At 70.3% G+C, this 23,232-nt stretch overlaps 1 protein-coding gene across 3 annotated transcripts in view; it reads right to left on the reverse strand.

Moving 5' to 3' along the window:
* DNMT3A (DNA methyltransferase 3 alpha) overlaps positions 1-23,232 on the reverse strand; it is a 50,666-nt gene that overhangs the window by 17,901 nt on the left and 9,533 nt on the right. For 2 of the 3 annotated variants that reach the window (XM_064411434.1, XM_064411435.1), the window contains exons 2-6: positions 21,093-21,264; positions 15,649-15,753; positions 8,068-8,392; positions 3,954-4,000; positions 2,332-2,478 (exon numbers count right to left, since the gene is read on the reverse strand). In XM_064411434.1, the coding sequence (XP_064267504.1) occupies positions 2,332-2,478; positions 3,954-4,000; positions 8,068-8,392; positions 15,649-15,753; positions 21,093-21,161 (693 nt within the window). In that variant the 5' untranslated portion in view covers positions 21,162-21,264. The remainder of the gene's footprint in view (positions 1-2,331; positions 2,479-3,953; positions 4,001-8,067; positions 8,393-15,648; positions 15,754-21,092; positions 21,265-23,232) is intronic. The other variant, XM_064411436.1, reaches the window with a different exon arrangement.

Consider the following 23,232-nt stretch of genomic DNA (forward strand, 5'->3'; position numbering starts at 1 on the left):
GCCCTGGTGTCCCTGTCCCCGTGTCCCTGTCCCTGCACTGACCCTGGGTGTCTGTGTCACTGCATTGACCCTGGGTGTCCCCACACTGACCCTGGGTGTCCCTGTGCTGTCCCCGTGTCCCTGTCCCTGCACTGACCCTGGTGTCCCTGTCCCCATGTCCCTGTCCCCACACTGACCCAGGCTGTCCCTGTCCCCGTGTCCCTGTCCCCACACTGACCCAGGCTGTCCCTGTCCCCGTGTCCCTGTCCCTGCACTGACCCTGGCTGTCCCTGTCCCCGTGTCCCTGTCCCTGCACTGACCCAGGCTGTCCCTGTCCCCGTGTCCCTGTCCCTGCACTGACCCAGGCTGTCCCTGTCCCCATGTCCCTGTCCCCGTGTCCCTGTCCCTGCACTGACCCAGGCTGTCCCTGTCCCCATGTCCCTGTCCCCGTGTCCCTGTCCCCACACTGACCCTGGTGTCCCTGTCCCCATGTCCCTGTCCCCGTGTCCCTGTCCCCACACTGACCCAGGCTGTCCCTGTCCCCATGTCCCTGTCCCCGTGTCCCTGTCCCCACACTGACCCAGGCTGTCCCTGTCCCCATGTCCCTGTCCCCGTGTCCCTGTCCCCACACTGACCCTGGTGTCCCTGTCCCCATGTCCCTGTCCCCGTGTCCCTGTCCCCACACTGACCCAGGCTGTCCCTGTCTCTGTGTCCCTGTCCCCACACTGACCCTGGTGTCCCTGTCCCCACACTGACCCTGGTGTCCCTGTCCCCATGTCCCTGTCCCCACACTGACCCAGGCTGTCCCTGTCCCCGTGTCCCTGTCCCCGTGTCCCTGTCTCTGTGTCCCTGTCCCCACACTGACCCTGGCTGTCCCTGTCTCTGTGTCCCTGTCCCCACACTGACCCTGGTGTCCCTGTCCCCGTGTCCCTGTCCCCACACTGACCCTGGTGTCCCTGTCCCCGTGTCCCTGTCCCCACACTGACCCTGGTGTCCCTGTCCCCCTGCCAGCTGCACCCCTCCGAGGCTGGGGGGCGAGGAAGAGGAGGCCAGGCTGGAGGGGGCTGGGTTGTCCCTGTGCCCACGGCAGCAGGGCTGGTGACCCCAGCTGAGACAGACGGGGGGAGTGTCCCCAGAGTGGGACACGGGCGGGGCTGGCACAGCAGCTGTGAATGGTCATTGTGCCCCCAGCCAGCTCTGCCCCCCAAGTCACGGCCAGGAGTGAGCAGTGACAGCTCTGGAGGCCCCACGGCTTGGGGACCTGCAGGCTCGGGGGGGCCCCACGCCCAGGAACCTGCCAGTGCCAAGGGCCCTGGTCTGGGGACACGGGGCAGGACAGGGGGCTGTGCCCGGGACCCCGCCAGGGCAGGGAAGGGCCATGCCCTGTGGGGCACTGAATGTGCCAGCTGTGCCCCATGGGGACACCATGGCTGTGTCAGCCATGCCCTGTGCCCTGTGTCCCATGGGGACACCATGGCTGTGTCAGCCATGCCCTGTGCCCTGTGGGGCACTGAATGTGCCAGCTGTGCCCCATGGGGACACCGTGGCCGTGTCAGCCATGCCCTGTGTGGCACTGTGGATGTGCCAGCTGTGCCCTGTGTCCCGTGGGGACACCGTGGCTGTGTCAGCCATGCCCTGTGCCTCACAGCATGGCCTGGCCATGGCAGCCATGCCCAGTGGGACACCCTGGCTGTGCCACTGTCCCTGTGGGTGCCAGCAGCAGGGTGCTGGCAGCAGGGCTACAAATAGTGCCCAGGAGGTGGCACAAGGGGACACACTGCCAGGGAGACCCGCTGGCAGGGGGGACAATGCCAGAACGGGGCGAGGGCTGTGACGGGGACCCCGGGGCACCCGCAGGGCCCTGTCCCTGCTGCCCACGAGTCATGGCTGGCACTGTGGCTGCCAGCTCCTGCCACGAGCCCGGCTGTGTCACGGGCTGGTTCTGGGGAAAACATCAGGAATGGACTGCTGCCCGTGGCTGTGTCACCAAGCCCGAGAGGGCAGCCCCAGGGGCACGGGGGTGAGGAACGGAGCCGGGGACCACACTCAGGTGCCAGTGGGGCAGCGACACACCGGCAGCACGGAGCAGCCTTTCCACCACCCCTGTGTGCCCACCACCCCCCGTGTGTGCCCACCACCCCTGTGTGCCCACCACCCCTGTGTGTGCCCACCACCCCCCGTGTGCCCACCACCCCCCGTGTGTGCCCACCACCCCCTGTGTGCCCACCGAGCCCCCGTGTGTGCCCACCACCCCCTGTGTGCCCACCACCCCCTGTGTGCCCACCGAGCCCCCGTGCGTGCCCACCACCCCCGCAGTGTCCCCGCGGTGCCAGCCCCGGTGCCAGCGCTCACCTCCCGCTTCCAGCGTGCCAGCCACTCGTCGCGCTTCCTCTTGCTGATGTAGTAGGGGTCCCCGGCCTGGAAGGTGTGCCGCTGCATCGGCCGCTGCCGCAGGCTCGACTCCCAGCCCAGCCCGCCGCGGAGCCGCCCGCGCGAGCCCTGCCAGGGAGAGGGGGGTGAGGGCACTGCCAGGGCCGGGCACGGCACTGCCATGGACAGAGAGGGGGGTGAGGGCACTGCCAGGGCCAGCACGGCACTGCCAGGGCCAGCACGGCACTGCCAGGGCTGGGCACGGCACTGCCAGGGCCAGCACGGCACTGCCACGGAGAGAGGGGGGTGAGGGCACTGCCAGGGCCTGCCACGGCACTGCCAGAGAGAGAGGGGGGTGAGGGCACTGCCAGGGCCAGCACGGCACTGCCAGGGCTGGGCACGGCACTGCCAGGGCCAGCACGGCACTGCCACGGAGAGAGGGGGGTGAGGGCACTGCCAGAGCCAGCACGGCACTGCCAGGGCCAGCACGGCACTGCCATGGACAGAGAGGGGTGAGGGCACTGCCAGGGCCAGCCATGGCACTGCCAGGACCAACCACAGCACTGCCAGGGCCAGCACGGCACTGCCAGGGCTAGCCATGGCACTGCCAGAGAGAGAGGGGGGTGAGGGCACTGCCAGGGCCAGCACGGCACTGCCAGGGCCAGCCACGGCTTGGGGATGGCACAGGGGACACAGCAGAGCTGCCCTGGGGACACCTCATGCGTGGGGAGGTGGGCAAGGGGGGCACTGCCTGCCTGGGCACACGAGCATGGCCTGGCCCACGTGTGCACCAGGACCTGAGATGTGATGCTGGGCAGAAGTTCTGCCCTGTGAGGTGGTGCTGCCCTGGCACAGGGTGCCAGAGATGCTGCGGCTGCCCCGGGAGCCCTGGCAGTGCTCCAGGGCACACTGGGCACGGCTCGGAGCAGCTCAGTCTGTCCCTGCATGGATGAACCCTGAGGTGCCCTCCAGCCCAAACCAGCCTGGGATTCAATCACCCGGGTGCCATGGCATCACAGCTGCACCTTGGTGGGCACCGCCGGTGCCATCCAGGCACAGATCTGCCCCAAAGCAGACCCAACACACCGTGCCCAGAGAACTGAGGGAGCTGAGGGGAGGGCTGGAGGGGGGCTCTGACCTGGCACAGCCCGGTGCCACCCGTGCCCACACAGCAGCAAGTGCTGCCCGGTGTGCGGCTGTGGGGCACAGGAGCCCAGGACCCCCCAGGACCCCCCAGGACCCCCTTCCTGTGGGGATGTGGGCCCTGCTGCTCCCCCATGGCCACCGGTGCCGAGGGAGAGGGGGAGACGGTGCCCGTGGGCACGAGGAGCACCACACTGCCAGGTGGGCTGTGGGGCTGTGCAATCCCCTGGGGTGGCTGTGGGGCCGTGCCCATCTCCTGGGGTGGCTGTGGGGCTGTGCAATCCCCTGGGGTGGCCATGCCCATCCCCTGGGGTGGCTGTGGGGCAGTGCCCATCCCCTGGGATGGCTGTGGGGCTGTGCCCATCCCCTGGGGTGCTTGTGGGGCTGTGCCCATCCCCTGGGCTGGGCCGTGCCCACTCCTGGGCACAGCCGTGCAGGGTGCAGCCCCAGCCCGTACTTGCCTCCATTTTCAGGGTGTCGAAGTTGTTTTCCTCCTTCTCGTCCTTGCCTGCACACGAACAGAGAGCGGCGTCAGCGCGGGGCCGCGGGACCCCCGGGGGACACGGGGCACACCCAGGACCCCCGGGGGACACGGGGCACACCCAGGACCCCCGGGGGGACTCGGGGCACGCCCGGGACCCCGCAGGGACACGGGGCACACCCAGGACCCCCGGGGGGACTCGGGGCACACCCAGGACCCCCGGGGGACACGGGGCACACCCAGGACCCCCGGGGGGACACGGGGCACACCCAGGACCCCGCAGGGACACGGGGCGCACCCGGGACTCCAGGGGCACGGGGCCAGCCACGGCTCCGGGCGCTGGGGGCCTGGCAGCCCCTGCAGAGCCCCCAGCCCGGGCTGCTGTGCCCCGCGGGTTGGGGGGTCCGGGCGGGGACCCCCCCGGCGGGCAGGGGAAGCGGCGCAGCCCCGCTGCTTCCTGTGCTCGCGGCACATCCGCAGGGCTGCCGAGCGCTGCCAGGAAAGCGGCTAAAAATAACCCCGAGGCTCTGGGGGCTGAGAACGCCGCGGCGCGGGGTGCTGAGGGCTGGGCCGGGGGCTCCCGCCCGCTGCTGGCACCCCTGGCACCCGGGCCTGCCTGCTGGGCACGCTGGCACAGAGCCGGGGTGGCCCAGAGTGACGCTGGGATGGCACCCTGCAGCTGGCACGTGGGGATCCAGCCCCCCATGGCAGCTGGAGCCCCCCAAAGCTGCAAGGCCTGAGCAGGAGGGGAGCCCAGGGCTGGGGGACAGCAGGGGACAAGGGGGGGCATTGCAGGACAGCGTGGCACGCTGCAGGACACTGGGATGGCAGGGGACAAGGGGGGGCATTGCAGGACACTGGGATGTCAGGGGACAAGGGGGGGCATTGCAGGACAGCGTGGCACGCTGCAGGACACTGGGATGGCAGGGGACACGCTGGAACATAGGGCAGCAGAGTGTCTGGTACTGCAGACATCCCATCCTCATCCACAGGGGGAAACTGAGGCACGGGAGAGGGGCCTGTTCTGAGATGCCGGTCCCCTCTGTCACCGGGACTGGTCACGCTGGGGGCACTGGGTGAAGGGGGGATTTCCCGTGGCTCGTCCAGGCACGGGATCCCCGAGCCCCGGCAGGGTCCGAGCCCGGCGCTGGAAGGAGCCGGTGACCCCGGCCCGGGGTGTGGAAATGGGAGGGAGGCAGGGATGGAGCTGGGAGGGAGGCAGGGATGGAGCCGGGAGGGAGGGATGGAGCTGGGAGGGAGGGATGGAGCTGGGAGGGAGGCAGGGATGGAGCTGAGGGAGGCAGGGATGGAGCTGGGAGGGAGGCAGGGATGGAGCTGAGGGAGGCAGGGATGGAGCCGGGAGGGAGGCAGGGATGGAGCTGGGAGGGAGGGAGGGATGGAGCTGGGAGGGAGGGATGGAGCTGGGAGGGAGCCGGGAGGGAGGCAGGGATGGAGCCGGGAGGGAGGCAGGGATGGAGCTGGGAGGGAGGGATGGAGCCGGGAGGGAGGCAGGGATGGAGCCGGGAGGCAGGGATGGAGCTGAGGGAGGCAGGGATGGAGCCGGAGGGAGGCAGGGATGGAGCTGGGAGGGAGGGATGGAGCTGGGAGGCAGGGATGGAGCTGAGGGAGGCAGGGATGGAGCCGGAGGGAGGCAGGCAGCGATGGAGCCGGGAGGCAGGGATGGAGCTGGGAGGGAGGCAGGGATGGAGCTGGGAGGCAGGGATGGAGCCGGAGGGAGGCAGGGATGGAGCCGGGAGGGAGGGATGGAGCCGGGAGGGAGGGATGGAGCTGGGAGGCAGGGATGGAGCTGGGAGGGAGGGAGGGATGGAGCTGGGAGGCAGGGATGGAGCTGGGAGGGAGGGATGGAGCCGGGAGGGAGGCAGGGATGGAGCTGGGAGGCAGGGATGGAGCCGGGAGGGAGGCAGGGATGGAGCTGGGAGGCAGGGATGGAGCCGGAGGGAGGCAGGGATGGAGCCGGAGGGAGGCGGGCAGGGATGGGGCTCGCTGCCCCCGCTGCCCCGGGGCCCTGGCACCGCTCGGACACCGCAGCCGGGTCCGGCTGCCCGGGCCCCCCCGCTCCCCCCAGCGCGGCTGCGGCGCTCCCGCGGCTGCGCCTCGTGACTGCGGCAGCATCTGCAGCGTGCGGCTCATCCATGCATCCATCCCGCCGTGCCTGCCGTGCCTGCCTCTGCCAGCGCCGTCCCTGCCTCTGCCAGCTGCATCCCAGCCTGGCTCAGCCATCCCTGCCTGCCCCAGCCATGCCTGCCCCTTCCAACCATCCCTGCCTGCCCCAGCCATGCCTGCCTCTTCCAGCTCTGTCCCTGCCTCTGCCAGCTCTGTCCTTGCCTCTTCCAGCTCCATCCCAACCTCTTCGAAATACATCCCAGCCTGGCTCAGCCATCCCTGCCTGCCCCAGCCATGCCTGCCCCTTCCAACCCTCCCTGCCTGCCCTGGCCATCCCTGCCTGTCCCAGCCATGCCTGCCTCTTCCAGCTCCATCCCAACCTCTTCCAAATACATCCCAGCCTGCCCCAGCCATCCCTGCCTCTTCCAGCTCTGTCCCTGCCTCTGCCAGCTCTGTCCTTGCTTGTTTAAGCTCCATCCCTTCCTCTTCCAGCTCCATCCCTGCCTGCCCCATCCAGCCATCCCTGCCTGTCCTGGCCATGCCTGCCTCTTCCATCTCCATCCCTGCCTCTTCCAGCTTGATCCCTGCCTCTTCCAGCTCCATCCCTGCCTCTTCCAAATCCATCCCTGCCTGCCCCAGTTATCCCTGCCTGCTCTGGCCATTCCTGCCTCTTCCATCTCCATCCCTGCCTCTTCCATCTCTGTCCCTGCCTCTTCCAGCTCCATCCCAGCTCCGTGCCCCTCCGGACCCCCCCTGGCTCGGCACAGGCTCGCCATGGCCGGTCAGTCTGTGATGATTGCAGTCAGGAAGGGCCGAGTGCCGGAGCTGGGAGTGCTGAGAAGGCTGTCCCGAGCTCCAGAGGGACCCTCGGGCTCCAGCCCGGGCCCTGGCCTCTGCTCCTGTCCTGGGTGCCCTGGGATCCCCGGGCTCTGCCCCGGGCCCGTGCCACACCGGGGATCCCGGGCTCTGCCCTCCCTGCCCGTGCCACACCGGGGATCCCCGGGCTCTGCCCCGGGCCCGTGCCACACCGGGGATCCCCGGGCTCTGCCCTCCCTGCCCGTGCCACACCGGGGATCCCCGGGCTCTGCCCCGGGCCCGTGCCACACTGGGGATCCCGGGCTCTGCCCTCCCTGCCCGTGCCACACCGGGGATCCCGGGCTCTGCCCCCCCTGCCCGTGCCACACCGGGGATCCCGGGCTCTGCCCTCCCTGCCCGTGCCACACCAGGGATCCCGGGCTCTGCCCTCCCTGCCCGTGCCACACCGGGGATCCCGGGCTCTGCCCTCCCTGCCCGTGCCACACCGGGGATCCCGGGCTCTGCCCCCCCTGCCCGTGCCACACCGGGGATCCCGGGCTCTGCCCTCCCTGCCCGTGCCACACTGGGGATCCCGGGCTCTGCCCTCCCTGCCCGTGCCACACCAGGGATCCCGGGCTCTGCCCTCCCTGCCCCTGCCACACCGGGGATCCCCGGGCTCTGCCCTGGGCCCGTGCCACACCGGGGATCCCGGGCTCTGCCCTGGGCCCGTGCCACACCGGGGATCCCCGGGCTCTGCCCTCCCTGCCCGTGCCACACCGGGGATCCCGGGCTCTGCCCCGGGCCCGTGCCACACCGGGGATCCCGGGCTCTGCCCTCCCTGCCCGTGCCACACCGGGGATCCCGGGCTCTGGGGGGCTGGGGGTCTCTGAAGGGCTGGGGGTCCCTGAGGGGCTGGGGGTCCCTGAGGGGCTGGGGGTCCCTGGGGTCCCTGGGGTGCTGGGAGTCTCTGGGGGGCTGGGGGTCCCTGAAGGACCAGGGGTCCCTGGGGGCTGAGAGTCCTTGAAGGTCTGGAGGTCCCTGAAGGGCTGGGGGTCCTCAGGGTCTCTGGGGGTCCGTGGGGGTCCCAGGGGTCTCAGGGGGCTGGGGGTTCTCAGGGTCCGTGGGGGTCCCGGGGTCCCTGTGGCAGGTGGGATCCCCCAAGGCCGCGCTGTTACCTTTCTCTGTGGCCTCCAGGAGTTTCCTCCTGCCGCGTTTCTTCTGGGGGTCGGAGGGGGCCAGCTCTCCCTCGTCGGCGGGCGCGTCCAGCCCCTCCCGGGGCGTGCAGCGGCCGTTCTCCAGCGCCCGGCCCGGCTCCCCGCCCGCCAGGCTCTCCGTCTCGTCCTCCTCGGGCCGGCCGCCCTTGGGGCTGGCCCCGGCCTCCTCCGCGTCCCCCTCCACGTCCCCGTTGGGCAGCGGCTCGGCGGGGCTGGCCTCGGGGCACGGCGGGGGGCACTTGGGGACGGCCGCGCTGTCTTTGGGGGTGTCACTGCTGTCCGCCTGCTGGGACAGGGCGGGGGCTGCGTTGGTGCTGGGGGGGGGGACAGCAGCACATGGCGCTGAAAGTGCCAGCCCCACCTCGTGCGTGCCACGTGTGGCCTGCCCAGGGGACACCTGGGGCCAGGGCTCGGTGTCACGGCAGCCCCAGGGCCTGCAGACATGGGGGTGACACCCTGATGGACCAGGACATACTGCTGTGTCACCCTGACACCAGGACAGGCTGCTGTGTCACCCTGATGGACCAGGACACTGTGTCACCCTGACACCAGGACATGCTGCTGTGTCACCCTGATGGACCAGGACACGCTGCTGTGTCACCCTGACACCAGGACACTCCACCATGGCACTCAGGACCAAACACACAGGTGTGTGTGACACCCTGATGGACCAGGACACGCTGCTGTGTCACCCTGACACCAGGACACCCTGCTGTGTCACCCTGAGCACCAGGACACTCCACCATGGCACTCAGCACCAAACACACAGGTGTGTGTGACACCCTCATGACCAGGACACATTTCCATGCCTGCTCAGGGCCAGGACACTGCAGCAACGCCCTCAGACCACCACACAATGTCACCGCACACCCAGGACGGGACAGAGTGACAAGATGCCTTTGGGACAATGACAAAATGCTGTGACATCCTCAGGGCCATAACAAAAGGTGACACACCGTGAGGATCAGGACATGGAGGCATGGAGTGCTCAGGAGCAGGACAGAGGGACGTGGCACCACAGGGACCTGGACATGCTGCCATGGCACCCCCAGGAGCAGGACAGAGGGACGTGGCACCACAGGGACCTGGACATGCTGCCATGGCACCCCCAGGAGCAGGACAGAGGGACGTGGCACCACAGGGACCTGGACATGCTGCCATGGCACCCCCAGGAGCAGGGACATGGCACCACAGGGACCTGGACATGCTGCCATGGCACCCCCAGGAGCAGGACAGAGGGACGTGGCACCACAGGGACCTGGACATGCTGCCATGGCACCCCCAGGAGCAGGGACATGGCACCACAGGGACCTGGACATGCTGCCATGGCACCCCCAGGAGCAGGACAGAGGGACGTGGCACCACAGGGACCTGGACATGCTGCCAAGGCACCCCCAGGAGCAGGGACATGGCACCACAGGAGAATGACACTGGGCCATGACACTTTCAGAGCCAGGTGCCACAACACTCTGGGGACAGGGGCAAGGGCCATGGTGCCATCAGACCAGAACATGCTGGGGCTGGGATGTGCCCCAGGTGTCCAGTCTCCTGTGGGGGACACTGGCACTGCCCATCCTGCCTGGCACGCCTGTGCCACCACACTGGGGTGAGGGACAGCAAGGGGACAGCAAGGGGACAGCAAGGGCACATCACCACGGGCACATGGGACAGGGCAGTGTGACAGGGACACGCTGTGGTGACCTCATGACACACACATGTGCAGGTGTGTGTGTGTGACAGGTGTGTGACAAGGGGGTCAGGACTCCCTGGCCTGTCCCCCCTGGCACTGCCATGGGCACGCCGTGCCAGCCGTGAGCGAGGCCAGGCCTTGGTGTGCCAGGCCAGGGGAGGGCAGACAGCCACCACGGGGTGGGGACAGCAGGGACAGCACAGCGTGGCCGGGGGCAGCGCAGGGAGCTGGAACGGGGCAGGATGGAGCAGAGTCCCTGCCAGTGCCACGGCACGAGGGTGGGCACCACACCAGGACGGGTGCCACACCAGGGTGGGTGCCACACCAGGACAGGTCCTAAATCAGGGTGGGTCCTAAACCAGGACAGGTCCTAAACCAGGACAGGTGCCAGACCAGGACGGGTCCCACACCAGGACAGGTGCCAAGCAAAGATGGGTCCTAAACCAGGACAGGTCCTAAATCAGGGTGGGTCCTAAATCAGGACAGGTCCTAAATGAGGATGGGTCCCACACCAGGACAGGCCCTAAACCAGGACAGGTGCCAGACCCAGACAGGTCCCACACCAGGATGAGTCCCAGACCAAGACAGGTCCCAGACCAGCACGGGTCCCACACCAGGCCAGGTCCTAAATCAGGATGGATCCCAGCCCAGGCCAGCTCCCAGCCCCGGACCCCGGTGCAGCCCCGTCCCCGAGGAGCCCCGGTGCCGCTCCCGGTGCCGCTCCCGGTGCAGCCCTGTCCCGGTGCAGCTCCCGGTGCCGCTCCCGGTGCAGCCCTGTCCCGGTGCCGCTCCCGGTGCAGCCCTGTCCCGGTGCCGCCGTCGGGGTCCCGGCCCCGGCCCCGCTCCCGCCCCTGCCGGGGCCGCATCCGTGCGGGAACAATCGCAGGGGCCGGGGCTTCCCGGCAGGAAACGGCAGCGCCGGGCTGAGCTCCGGGGCAGGAGCGGGGCTGGGGACACTCGGGGCGGCTGCGGGGCTCGGGGGGCTGGGGGGTTTGGGGGGGCTGGGGGCAATGGGGGGGCTGGGGGGTTTGGGGGGGCTGGGGTTCGGGGGTGCTGGGGGCAATGGGGGGGCTGTGGGGTTTGGGGGGCTGTGGGGCTCTGGCGGGCTTGAGGGGTTTGGGGGGTTCAGGGAGGGGTTTGGGGGTGCTGGGGTTCGGGGAGGCTGGGGGCAATGGGGGGGCTGTGGGGTTTGGGGGGCTGGGGGCTCAGGGGGCTTTGGGGGGCTCTGAGGTTCAGTGAGGCCGTGGGGCTCAGTGAGGCTGGGGGCTCTGGGGATCTGGGGGCTGCAGGAGCTCAGTGAGGCTGGGGGGTTTGGGGGATTCAGGGAGGCTGTGGGAGCTCAGTGGGGCTGGGGGCTCAGGGGGGCTCTGGGGGCTCAGTGAGGCTGGGGGCTCTGGGGTTTGGGGGCTCTGGGGTCTGGGGGCTCGGGGGTCTGGGGGCTTGGGGGGCTGTGGGGTTTGGGGGGCTGGGGGCTCTGGGGGCTGTGGGCTTTGGGGGGCTGGGGGCTCTGGGGGCTCTGGGGGCTCTGGGGGCTGCGGGAGCTCAGCCCAGCCCCTCGCTGGGACAGCTGGGGGGCCCAGCCCTGGCGTGGGGCGCTGGGCACACGTGGCACAGGCTCCCCTGGCGCTGCCAAGGAGCCCGGCTGGGCAGGAGGGTCCTGGCACGCTCCTGTGTCCCCTCGTGTGCCATCCTGCCAGGACAGGGACACACACCCTGCACGGCCCCATCCGTGCCCTGCTGCCAGCCCCCTGCCAGCCCTCTCTGCTGCCCTGGCCGAGCCTGGCACCCCTGCCTGGCCAGGACTGGCACCCCAGCTCACTGAACCCGGTGCTGCCACTCAGAGCACACCAGGGAGGGGCAGGGGACAGGGCCGGCAGGTGTGGGACCCTGTCCCCTCACCGGAGCCCTCTGCCCCCCTGCCAGGCTGCCTGCCAAGGAGCCCTGGCACAAGCTCTGCCTTTCTCCTGCCCCAGGAGCCTGCCCTGCACGGCCGTGCCCTGCCCGCTGCCCGGGACACAGGCTGGCACTGGGGGCACTCCCGAGGGGCACAGCAGGAGTGGCACCGGGGACTGCTGTGCCCACCCCGGCCCGGGCAAGGTGCCCCTGTCACCCGAGGCACCACACACAGAGCCACCCTGCTGAGGGGTGTCCCTCTGCCAGGCGCAGCTGGCACCGGGGACGCTGGCACTGGGGCCATGGCATGGCACGGCACGGCTCAGCAAGGCTCAGCATGGCACAGCATGGCACGGGGCACCACAGGACAGCCTGGTACAGCCCGGCACAGCCCAGCACAGCCTGGCACAGCCTGGCACAGCATGGCACAGCATGGCATGGGGCACCACAGGACAGCCTGGCACAGCCCGGCACAGCCTGGCACAGCATGGCACAGCATGGCTCAGCATGGCACAGCATGGCATGGGGCACCACAGGACAGCCTGGCACAGCCTGGCACAGCCTGGCATAGCATGGCGCAGCATGGCTCAGCATGCACAGTGCACCACAGGACAGCCTGGCACAGCCTGGCACAGCTCACCCACACCGTGACACCCGTGACACAGGGCTGTGCCAGCCAGCCCCCTGCCCCTGCCCTGCCAGCCCCACGGCTGGCACCCTGTGCCCCTCACCGCTGACAGGGCAAGGCCCCTCTGCCCACCTGGGCACGGCTGCTGGGGACCCCCAGCTGGCACCCACAGGGCCAGCCTGGTGCCCACAGCATGTGCCAGCTCCCCCAGCCTGCCCCGTGCCCCTGGCACAGCGGGCTCTCCTCAGGGAGGGCACTGTTAGTCACGGCTGCAGGGGCTTCCCTGGCAGTGCCTGGGGCTGGCCGTGCCAGCTCTGCTCCCCTGGCACTGGGAGCTGCCGGCCAAGGGGCCAGCTCTGGCACCAGCCTGGCACCAGCACCAGCTGTGGCACCAGCACAGTGACACTGCCCTGGCACAGTGACACTGCCCCAGCTGTGCTGTGCCCCTGGCACCGGCAGGGCAGGGACAGGGACAGGACAGGGACAGGGACAGGGACACGGACAGGGACAAGGACAGGGACAGGGACAGGGATGGGGACAGGGACAGGGACAGGAGCAGGGACAGGGACAGGGACAGGGACAGGGATGGGGATGGGGACAGGGACAGGGACAAGGACAGGGACAGGGACAGGGACAGGGACAAGGACAGGGACAGGGACAGGGATGGGGACAGGGACAGGGACAGGGACAGGGATGGGGACAGGGACAGGGACAGGGATGGGGACAGGGACAGGGACAGGAGCAGGGACAGGGACAGGGACAGGGACAGGAGCAGGGACAGGGATGGGGACAGGGACAAGGACAGGGACAGGGACAGGGACAGGGACAGGGACAGGGACAGGGACAGGGATGGGGACAGGGACAGGGACAGGGACAGGGATGGGGACAGGGACAGGGATGGGGACAGGGACAGGGACAGGGACAGGGACAGGGATGGGGACAGGGACAGGGACAGGGATGGGGACAGGGACAGGGACAGGGACAGGGATGGGGACAGGGACAGGGACAGGGACAGGGACAAGGACAGGGACAGGGACAGGGACAGGGACAGGGACAGGGACAGGGACAGGGATGGGGACAGGGACAGGGACAGGGACAGGGATGGGGACAGGGACAGGGACAGGGATGGGGACAGGGACAGGGACAGGGACAGGGACAGGGATGGGGACAGGGACAGGGACAGGGATGGGGACAGGGACAGGGACAGGGACAGGGATGGGGACAGGGACAGGGACAGGAGCAGGGACAGGGACAGGGACAGGGACAGGGACAGGAGCAGGGACAGGGACAGGAGCAGGGACAGGGATGGGGACAGGGACAGGGACAGGAGCAGGGACAGGGACAGGGACAGGGACAGGGACAGGGACAGGGACAGGGATGGGGACAGGGACAGGGACAGGAGCAGGGACAGGGACAGGGACAGGGACAGGGATGGGGACAGGGACAGGGACAGGAGCAGGGACAGGGACAGGGACAGGGACAGGGACAGGGATGGGGACAGGGACAGGGACAGGGATGGGGACAGGGACAGGGACAGGAGCAGGGACAGGGACAGGGACAGGGACAGGGATGGGGACAGGGACAGGGACAGGGACAGGGACAGGAGCAGGGACAGGGACAGGGACAGGGACAGGGACAGGGACAGGGACAGGGATGGGGACAGGGACAGGGACAGGAGCAGGGACAGGGACAGGGACAGGGACAGGGACAGGGACAGGGACAGGGATGGGGACAGGGACAGGGACAGGAGCAGGGACAGGGACAGGGACAGGGATGGGGACAGGGACAGGGACAGGGACAGGGACAGGGTCAGGGTCAGGGACAGGGACAGGGACAGGAGCAGGGACAGGGACAGGGACAGGGACAGGGACAGGGATGGGGACAGGGACAGGGACAGGGATGGGGACAGGGACAGGGACAGGAGCAGGGACAGGGACAGGGACAGGGACAGGGATGGGGACAGGGACAGGGACAGGGACAGGGACAGGAGCAGGGACAGGGACAGGGACAGGGACAGGGACAGGGACAGGGACAGGGATGGGGACAGGGACAGGGACAGGAGCAGGGACAGGGACAGGGACAGGGACAGGGACAGGGACAGGGACAGGGACAGGGATGGGGACAGGGACAGGGACAGGAGCAGGGACAGGGACAGGGACAGGGATGGGGACAGGGACAGGGACAGGGACAGGGACAGGGTCAGGGTCAGGGACAGGGACAGGGACAGGGACAGGGACAGGGACAGGGATGGGGACAGGGACAGGGACAGGGACAGGGACAGGAGCAGGGACAGGGACAGGGACAGGGACAGGGACAGGGACAGGGACAGGGACAGGGATGGGGACAGGGACAGGGACAGGAGCAGGGACAGGGACAGGGACAGGGACAGGGACAGGGACAGGGACAGGGACAGGGACAGGGATGGGGACAGGGACAGGGACAGGAGCAGGGACAGGGACAGGGAGAGGGACAGGGACAGGAGCAGGGACAGGGACAGGGACAGGGATGGGGACAGGGACAGGGACAGGGACAGGGACAGGGTCAGGGTCAGGGACAGGGACAGGGACAGGGACAGGGACAGGGACAGGGACAGGCAGCTGGACCCGAAATGTGCCAGCACAGGGTGACCCCTTCCGGCTGGCAGAAACTCTCCCAAAAGCATTTGCAGCCCTCCCAGGGCGGAGGTGCCCCTGCCCTGCCCGTCCCCAGGCCCTGCCCACCCTGGGCCAGTTTGTCACCCCGCTGTCCCCTCCTGTGGGATGGGGACACCGTGTGAGCCCCGTCCCCGGGGGCCTGCAGTGCCACAGGAACCCGAGACACTGCTCCTCCACCCACGCCGTGCTGCCAGCCACGTGCCACCTGGCCACCCTGCGGGGAGGTGGCTCCCCAGTGCCACTGGCACACACCAGGGCTGGAAGGGACGAGCCACGAGAGTGCTCAGCCCCACGTGCCCTGTGCCAGCAGCCGTGACTGCCAGCTGCCCCCAGCGGGCACGGTGCCCGTGGCCCGGCGAGGGCTGGGTGGGCATCACCCGTGGGCAGCAGCTGGGGGGCCCTCAGAGGCTCGGGGGCTCTGCTGCCCGGGCCCAGCAGCCCCAGGGTGGGGAGCAGGGTCAGAGCCCCCCGGGTGGGAGGGATTGCACGGCAGGGCAGGAGGTGCCACCGGGCACAGGAGGCTGGTGGAGGGCCAGGAGGGAGGGACAGCCCCCTCTGCCTCAGCACCCTGGCACGCGGGGCAGCCAGGCCAGCAGCTGAGCTGCCACCAGTGTGGGCACGGGGCAGGACAGCCCCGGGGACACCCTCTGCCACCCAGCTGGTGCCCGCTGGCTCACCTGGGCATGCTTGCGCTTCCGCCCGGGCCGCCCCGCTTTCCTCATGGGCGTCCCCGGCTCCTGCTTCTCCTCCTTGCTCGGGTTCTCCTCGGGCTCCTCTTCCCCCTGCCAGACACAGAGAGGAGGTTATGCCACCGGGCAGCCTGGCCTGGGCACGGCTCTGTTTCCAGGCTGGGCACAGCTCTGCTCCCGGGCTGGGCACGGCTCTGCTCCCGGGCTGGGCATGGCTCTGCTTCCAGGCTGGGCACAGCTCTGCTTCCAGGCTGGGCACAGCTCTGCTTCCAGGCTGGGCACAGCTCTGCTCCCGGGCTGGGCACAGCTCTGCTTCCAGGCTGGGCACAGCTCTGCTCCCGGGCTGGGCACAGCTCTGCTCCTGGGCTGGGCACAGCTCTGCTCCTGGGCTGGGCACAGCTCTGCTCCCGGGCTGGGCACAGCTCTGCTCCTGGGCAGCCTGGCCTGGGCACAGCTCTGCTCCCGGGCTGGGCACGGCTCTGCTCCTGGGCAGCCTGGCCTGGGCATGGCTCTGCTCCTGGGCTGGGCACGGCTCTGCTCCTGGGCAGCCTGGCCTGGGCACAGCTCTGCTTCCAGGCTGGGCACAGCTCTACTCCCGGGCTGGGCATGGCTCTGCTTCCAGGCTGGGCACAGCTCTGCTCCTGGGCTGGGCACAGCTCTGCTCCTGGGCTGGGCACGGCTCTGCTCCTGGGCAGCCAGGGCTGGGCACAGCTCTGCTCCTGGGCTGGGCACAGCTCTGCTTCCAGGCTGGGCACAGCTCTGCTCCCGGGCTGGGCACGGCTCTGCTCCCAGCCAGCCTGAGCTGGGCACAGCTCTACTCCACCACGGGCACCACAGGGGGACGGGCGCCTGCCCGGCCAGCTGGCTCCATTGTGGCACCACCAGGCCAGCAGCACCAGGACGGGTGACAGTGGCTCCACTCCACAGGCGTGGCCCGGGAGCCTCAGCGGGTGACCCTCCTGCCCTGTGCCACCGTGCCACTGCTGCCACCCACCAGACCCTGCCCCAGGGAGCGCAGCGGGGCCCTGTGGGCACCTCCCAGCAGCCGTGGGGCTCCCTGGGCACGAGGGCCAGCAGCGGGAGCTGGGCACCCCCGGGGCGGGCAGCCGGCTGCTTTGGGGACCCGCCGTGCCCCCAGCAGCTGGCAGCACGCGTGTGCCCGCACGGCAGCGCAGCAGGAACGCGGCCCCGGGAGATGAACGGGCCCCGTGGCGGGCCCTGTCCCCGCGCCGGGCACGGGGGCACACGGCGGGCAGGGGCACGGCCCTGGCACGGCGCGGGGTGGGTCTCACCTGAGCCCCGAAGATCCCGGCGGCGGCGGCCGAGCAGGAAGAGGCCGCGGAGGGGGAGCGGGGAGGAGGAGAGGCCGGTGGGGGGCTGGCGAGGGAGAGGCCAGGGAGGGGATGGGGCTGGCAGCCAGACAGCGCCGCAGGCAGCGCAGCCCTGCAGCCCCGCAGCTGCACTGCTGCATTCCTGCCTGCGCCCCGAGCGGGCACCGCGCCAGCGGCGTGCAGCTGGAACACCCCTGGGGGCAGCACTGGATCCACGGCCCCGGGACACGGTGCCCACGGCTCTGTGCCCGATGGCTCTGGTGCCCCATGGCTCTGTGCCCACGGCTCTGTGCCCCATGGCTCTGTGCCCATGGCTCTGGTGCCCACGGCTCTGTGCCCCATGGTACCCCATGGCTCTGTGCCCCATGGCTGTCATATACCATGGCTCTCCCTGGCTCTGGTGCCCATGGCTCTGTGCCCCATGGCTCTGGTGCACCATGGCTCTGTGCCCACGGCTCTGTGCCCCACGGCTCTGTGCCCCATGGCTCTGTGCCCCATGGTGCCCCATGGCTGTGTGCCCCATGGCTCTGGTGCCCATGGCTCTGGTGCCCCACTGCCATGGTGGCCCAGCCACAGTCCCCAAACCAGCTCCCCTGTGCCACCCTCCCTGACCCAGCCGCACGCCCCGTGCCCGCTGCAGCCTTGGTGCCCTGCCTGCCCTTGGTGCCTGTGGGTGCACGGGTGCCAGCACAGGTCTGTCCCCAAGGTGTCCCTCCAGAACCGGGCTTGTCCCACCCTGCTCACCTGTCTGTGGGGCTGGGCAGACCCCCCTAGCCCTGCAAGGACCCCCCAGCCCCGTGTGGGGACCCCCAGCCCTGCAAGGACCCCCCAGCCCCGTGTGGGGACCCCCAGCCCTGCACAGACCCCCCAGCCCTGCACGGACCCCCAGCCCTGGCACCCGCTGGCACTGCCAGCTCTGAATGAGGACAGGGGACAGCACAGCACGCAGGGCTCTGCCAGGCAGGGCCCCACTCCCAGGGCATCCCCTGGAAAGTTTTGGGACAGGTCCAAGGGCGACGGCAGGAGCCCAGCCCCAGCAGCATCCTGAGGGGGTCCTGGGGGTCCCTGCCCCGCAGGCCCCTGGGCCTCGCTGTGCTGCAAGGCCAGGGCAGCACCCAGGGGTGCAGGGCAGCACCCAGGGGGGCAGGGCAGCTCCCAGGGGGGCAGGGCAGCCCCAGGGGGACCCTGGCACCTGTCCCTTTGGCCCTGGCTGGTGCTGGCACTGCCCCAGGCCTGGCAGCATTTAGGGGATGCACATGGAAGATTTGGGGTGCACCAGGTGTAGCCAGGCCTCCCCTGGCCGGAGGGGAGCAGCTGGGGGGCACCAGTGGTCCCAGAGGGGCACGGGGGGCTCCAGGGTGAGCAGCTGGAGGGGCCCGAGGGCTGCCAGGGTGGGGGGACAGCAGGGTCCCTGCTGTGCAGCCAGGGAGGTGCCCTCAGGAGCCCTCAGGGGGGCACAGCCAGCGCCCCAAAAGCGGGGCAGGAGTGGGGGCACAGCCTGGGCAGCAGCAGGGCTGGCAGGGGGCTCGGGGGGCTGTGTCCCCCCAGCCTGGCACGGCCGGGGCCGCAGCCCCTCACTGCCATCGCCCATGGCTGCCCCGTGCCCTCCCCGAGCGCGGGGCTCCGCCGTGCCCCGCTGCCAGGCAACGGCCCGGGGGGAACGGCGGCGGAGCTGCGGCGTGGTGCAGTGCTGGCTGCGCTGCCAGCCCGCCCCGGGCACTGCCACACCACTCTGGGCACTGCCAGCCCTGCTCCAGGCACAGCCAGCCCTGATCCGGGCAATGCCAGCACAGCCCGGGCACTGCCACCCTGCTCCGGGCATTGTCACCCTGCTCCGGGCACTGCCAGCCCTGCCATGGGGACTGCCAGCACAGCCCCGGGAAATGCCGGCCCAGCCCCGGGCACTGCCACCCTGCTCTCGGCACTGCCAGCACAGCCCCGGGCACTGCCACCCTGCTGTGGGCACTTCCAGCCCTGCCTGGGGCACTGCCAGCCCTGCTCTGGGCACTGCCAGCCTGCTCCAGGCACGGCCACCCTGCTCTGGGCACTGCCACCCTGCTTCAGGCACTGCCAGCTCAGTCCCCGGGCACTGCCAGCCCTGTTCTGGGCACTTCCAGCCCTGCCTGGGGCACTGCCACCCTGCTCTGGGCACTGCCAGCCTGCTCCAAGCACTGCCACCATGCTCTGGGCATTGCCAGCACAGCCCCGGGCACTGTCAGCACAGCCTGGGCACTGCCAGCACAGCCCCGGGCACTGCCACCCTGCTCGGGGCACCACCAGCTCAGCCCGGCCCGCGGCCCCGGGGGTCCCGGCTGCAGAGCCCTGCCCCGGCTGGGAACGGGCTCGGCCCCGCCGAGAGCCACCGGCACCGGCCCGACCTGCCACATGGTGCCCACGGCACAGTGACCTGGGCACGGTGCCCTCGGCAGGGTCACCCTCGGCTCGGTGCCCTCGGCGTGTGGCCGCGGGGGAGGCGACGCCGCATCCCGCGGGGTCAGCCTGGGACAGCGCAGGAACTGCTGCCAGCGCTGGGCACTGCCCCGGCTCTGCCCTGTGCCCGGGGGCACCGGGCTGCAGCGGGCACTGCCCCGGCTCTGCCCGGTGCCCGGGGGCACCGGGCTGCAGCGGGCACTGCCCCGGCTCTGCCCTGTGCCCCCCGTGCCCCCAGAACCCCCCCAAACTCGGGGGCTGCGCATCCACCCCGCTCCTGGCTCCTGCTGGCAGCACTGCAGGGCAGGACAGAGCCGGCCCCGGGGTACCCGTGCCCCCAGCTGTGCCAAGGACGTGCCAGGCACGTCCCAGGGGACACACCGGTGACACACCAGGCACATCCCAAGGGACACAGAGCCACAATGGACACATCCCAAGGGATACAAGGGGGCACATCCCAAGGGACACACGGGCATATCCCAGGGGACAGACTGGGCACATGCCAGGGGACACACGGCCACATTCCAGAGGACACACGGGCACACCCCAGGGTACACACGGGCACAGCCCAGGGGACACACCGGCTGTCCCCTCAGCCCTGGCAGGCCCCTGCAGTGCGGGAGCAGCGTGGCCCGGGCGGCCAGCAGGAGCCGGGCTGGCCCGGGCGGCCAGCAGGAGCCGGGCTGGCCCGGACGGCCAGCAGGACCCGGGCTGAGCCGGGCTGGCCGTGCCCGCAGCGGGACCGTGCCCAGCTGGCCGCGGCCCCGGTGCCCACGCCTCGCCCAGCCCTGCCCTGGCTGCTGGACACTCCCCACAGGAACAGCCGCGGCTCTGCCAGCCCTGGCACCGGCACCTGGCCGGGGTGTCCCTGCTGAGCCCGGTGTCACACGCGGAGGAGCTGCGGGGACCCCCGAGGGGGGAGCAGGGCTGGCACGGGGGTTACAGCCCACCATGTGTCCCACCCGGCACAGGGCACGAACCCAGCACACACCCCGGGGCCGGGACATCCCCATCCTGGGGACACCCCCTCCTGGGGACACCCCCATCCTGGGGAACACCCTCATCCTGGGGGGACACCTCCTCCTGGGGAACACCCTCATCCTGGGGGACACCTCCTCGGGGACACCCCATCCTGGGGGACACCCCCTCCTGGGGACATCCCCATCCTGGGGGACACCCCTCCTCGGGGACACCCCATCCTGGGGACACCCACTCCTGGGGACACCCCATCCTGGGGACACCCCATCCTGGGGACACCCCCTCCTGGGGGACACCCCATCCTGGGGACACCCCCTCCTGGGGGACACCTCCTCCTGGGGACACCCCATCCTGGGGACACCCCATCCTGGGGACACCCTCCTCCTGGGGACACCCCATCCTGGGGGGACACTCTCCTCCTGGGGACACCCCCATCCTGGGGACACCCTCCTCCTCGGGGACACCCCATCCTGGGGACACCCCGCCTGCCAGCCGCCTTGCAGCTGGGAGGTGACAGCAGGTCTGTGTCCCCAGCGCCAGGAATAGCTCAATCCGCGCTAATCCCGCCCGCGGCTCTGCCCTCTCCCGCACGGGGCGGGGGGGTCCCGCACCCCCTTCTCCGGCCGGAGGGGAGGGAGCCCCGGAGCCCCCCGGCCGCGCCCCCCCGGGCTCCCGCAGCCCCCCGGGCCGTACCTTGTGCGTGTCCAGCGCCTCCCGGCTGGGCGCGGGGCTGCCGGCGTCCAGGGTCCCGCTGGACGGCATGGTGGGGCCGGGCGGCCGCCGCCTGCTCAGCACCGAGCGCAGCCCGCCGCGCCTCGCAGGGCTCCGGGAGCCGTCCCCCGCCGCTGCCTGGATCCTCCTGGCCCTGCGGGGGGAAGAGCACGGGCACGGGGCTCAGGGGGTGCCCCCGCCCCGCCGCCCCCGGCCCGGCCCCAGCGCCGGCAATTATTAACGTGCCACAGCCTTGACTCGGCCGGGCTGGGCTGCGGCCCCGCCGAGCCCCGGCCCGCCCGGGGTAGGGAACAGGGGTGCGGGGAACGGGGGGTGAGGGGGGAATACGGGGAACGGGGGGTGAGGGGGGAGAATAGGGGGTGTGGGGGGACAGGGGCTGCGGGGGAATAGGGGGTGTGGGGGGACACCGGGGGAACAGGGGGTGTGGGGGAACAGGGATGCGGGGTGTGGGTTCATGGTGCATGGTAAGGGGTGCGCAGCTTGGGGTGCAGCGTGTGGAGAGGTGTGGGGCACAGAGGGCACGGTGGGAGGCGTGGGGAGCCCAGAGGGGTGCAGCTGTGGGGCACGGTGTCCATGGTGTGGGTACAGAGTGCCGGGCACAGGGTGATGGGTGCACAGTGTCCATGGCATGGGGTGCAGGGTGATGGGTGCACAGTGTCCATGCTGTGGGTACAGGGTGATGGGTGCACAGTGTCCATTGCTGTGGGGTCCATAGTGTGGGTACAGGGCACAGGTGATGGGTGCACAGTGTCCATGGCATGGGGTGCAGGGTGATGGGTGCACAGTGTCCATGCTGTGGGTACAGGGTGCAGGGCACAGGGTGTAGGGTGTCGGGCACAGTGTCCATGCTCTGGGGTGCAGCTTTGGGGCACAGTGTCCATGCTGTGGGGTCCATGGTGTGGGTACAGGGCGCAGGGTGTGGGGTACAGTGTCCATGCTGTGGGGTCCATGGTGTGGGTACAGGGCGCAGGGTGTGGGGCACAGTGTCCATGCTCTGGGGTCCATAGTGTGGGTACAGGGCACAGGGTGTGGGGCACAGTGTCCATGCTGTGGGTACAGGGCGCAGGGTGTGGGGCACAGTGTCCATGCTCTGGGGTGTAGCTGTGGGGCACAGTGTCCAAGCTGTGGGGTCCATGGTGTGGGTACAGGGCACAGGGTGATGGGTGCACAGTGTCCATGCTGTGGGGTCCATAGTGTGGGTACAGGGCACAGGGTGTGGGGCACAGTGTCCATGCTCTGGGGTGTAGCTGTGAGGTGCAGTGTCCATGGCATGGGGTGCAGGGTGCAGGGCACAGGCTGGTGCGTGCACAGTGTCCATGGTGTGGGTACAGGGTGCAGGGTGTGGGGCACAGTGTCCATGCTCTGGGGTGCAGCTGTGGGGCACAGTGTCCATGCTCTGGGGTCCATAGTGTGGGTACAGGGCACAGGGTGATGGGTGCACAGTGTCCAAGCTGTGGGGTCCATAGTGTGGGTACAGGGCACAGGGTGTGGGGCACAGTGTCCATGCTCTGGGGTGCAGCTGTGAGGCGCAGTGTCCATGGCATGGGGTGCAGGGTGCAGGGCACAGGCTGGTGGGTGCACAGTGTGCTGCAGGGCCCCCAGCACCCCGTGCTCACTGTGGGGGGCCCTTTGCACACACGGGGTGCCCAGTGCGGGTTTTGGGGGCGCACCGTGCACCTTGGGAGGTGCACGGAGGGGGTGTGCAGTGTGGGGTACCAGGGCTGCAGGGTGCGCTTTGCGGGGGTGCGGGGCCAGCAGGGCTGGGGGGCGCAGGGTGCTGGGCACAAGGTGTGGGGTGCAGGACAGGCTGCAGGGGCACAGGGCAGGGTTCGGGGGGCAGGGTGCACACTGTGGGGTACCGGTGCAGGATGTGGGGGTGCTGGCCGCAGGGGGATGCTGGCCGGGGGGGCCGGGGGGTGCTGGGGTGCGGGTCCCGGCTGCGGGGGGGCCGGGGGCCGGGCGCGGGGGGCCGGGGGGGAGGCGCCAGCCGGCACCTGTTGCTATGGCAAACGCTGCATTCGCCATGGCCGGGGCTGCTGTTGCCTTTGGCACCGGAGCTGCAATTTGTTTCTAGAGCTTTCCAGCCGCAGCCGTTCCCAGT

The sequence above is a fragment of the Passer domesticus genome, chromosome 3 (assembly GCF_036417665.1).
Source record: "Passer domesticus isolate bPasDom1 chromosome 3, bPasDom1.hap1, whole genome shotgun sequence".
NCBI classification, from domain to species: Eukaryota; Metazoa; Chordata; class Aves; order Passeriformes; family Passeridae; genus Passer; species Passer domesticus.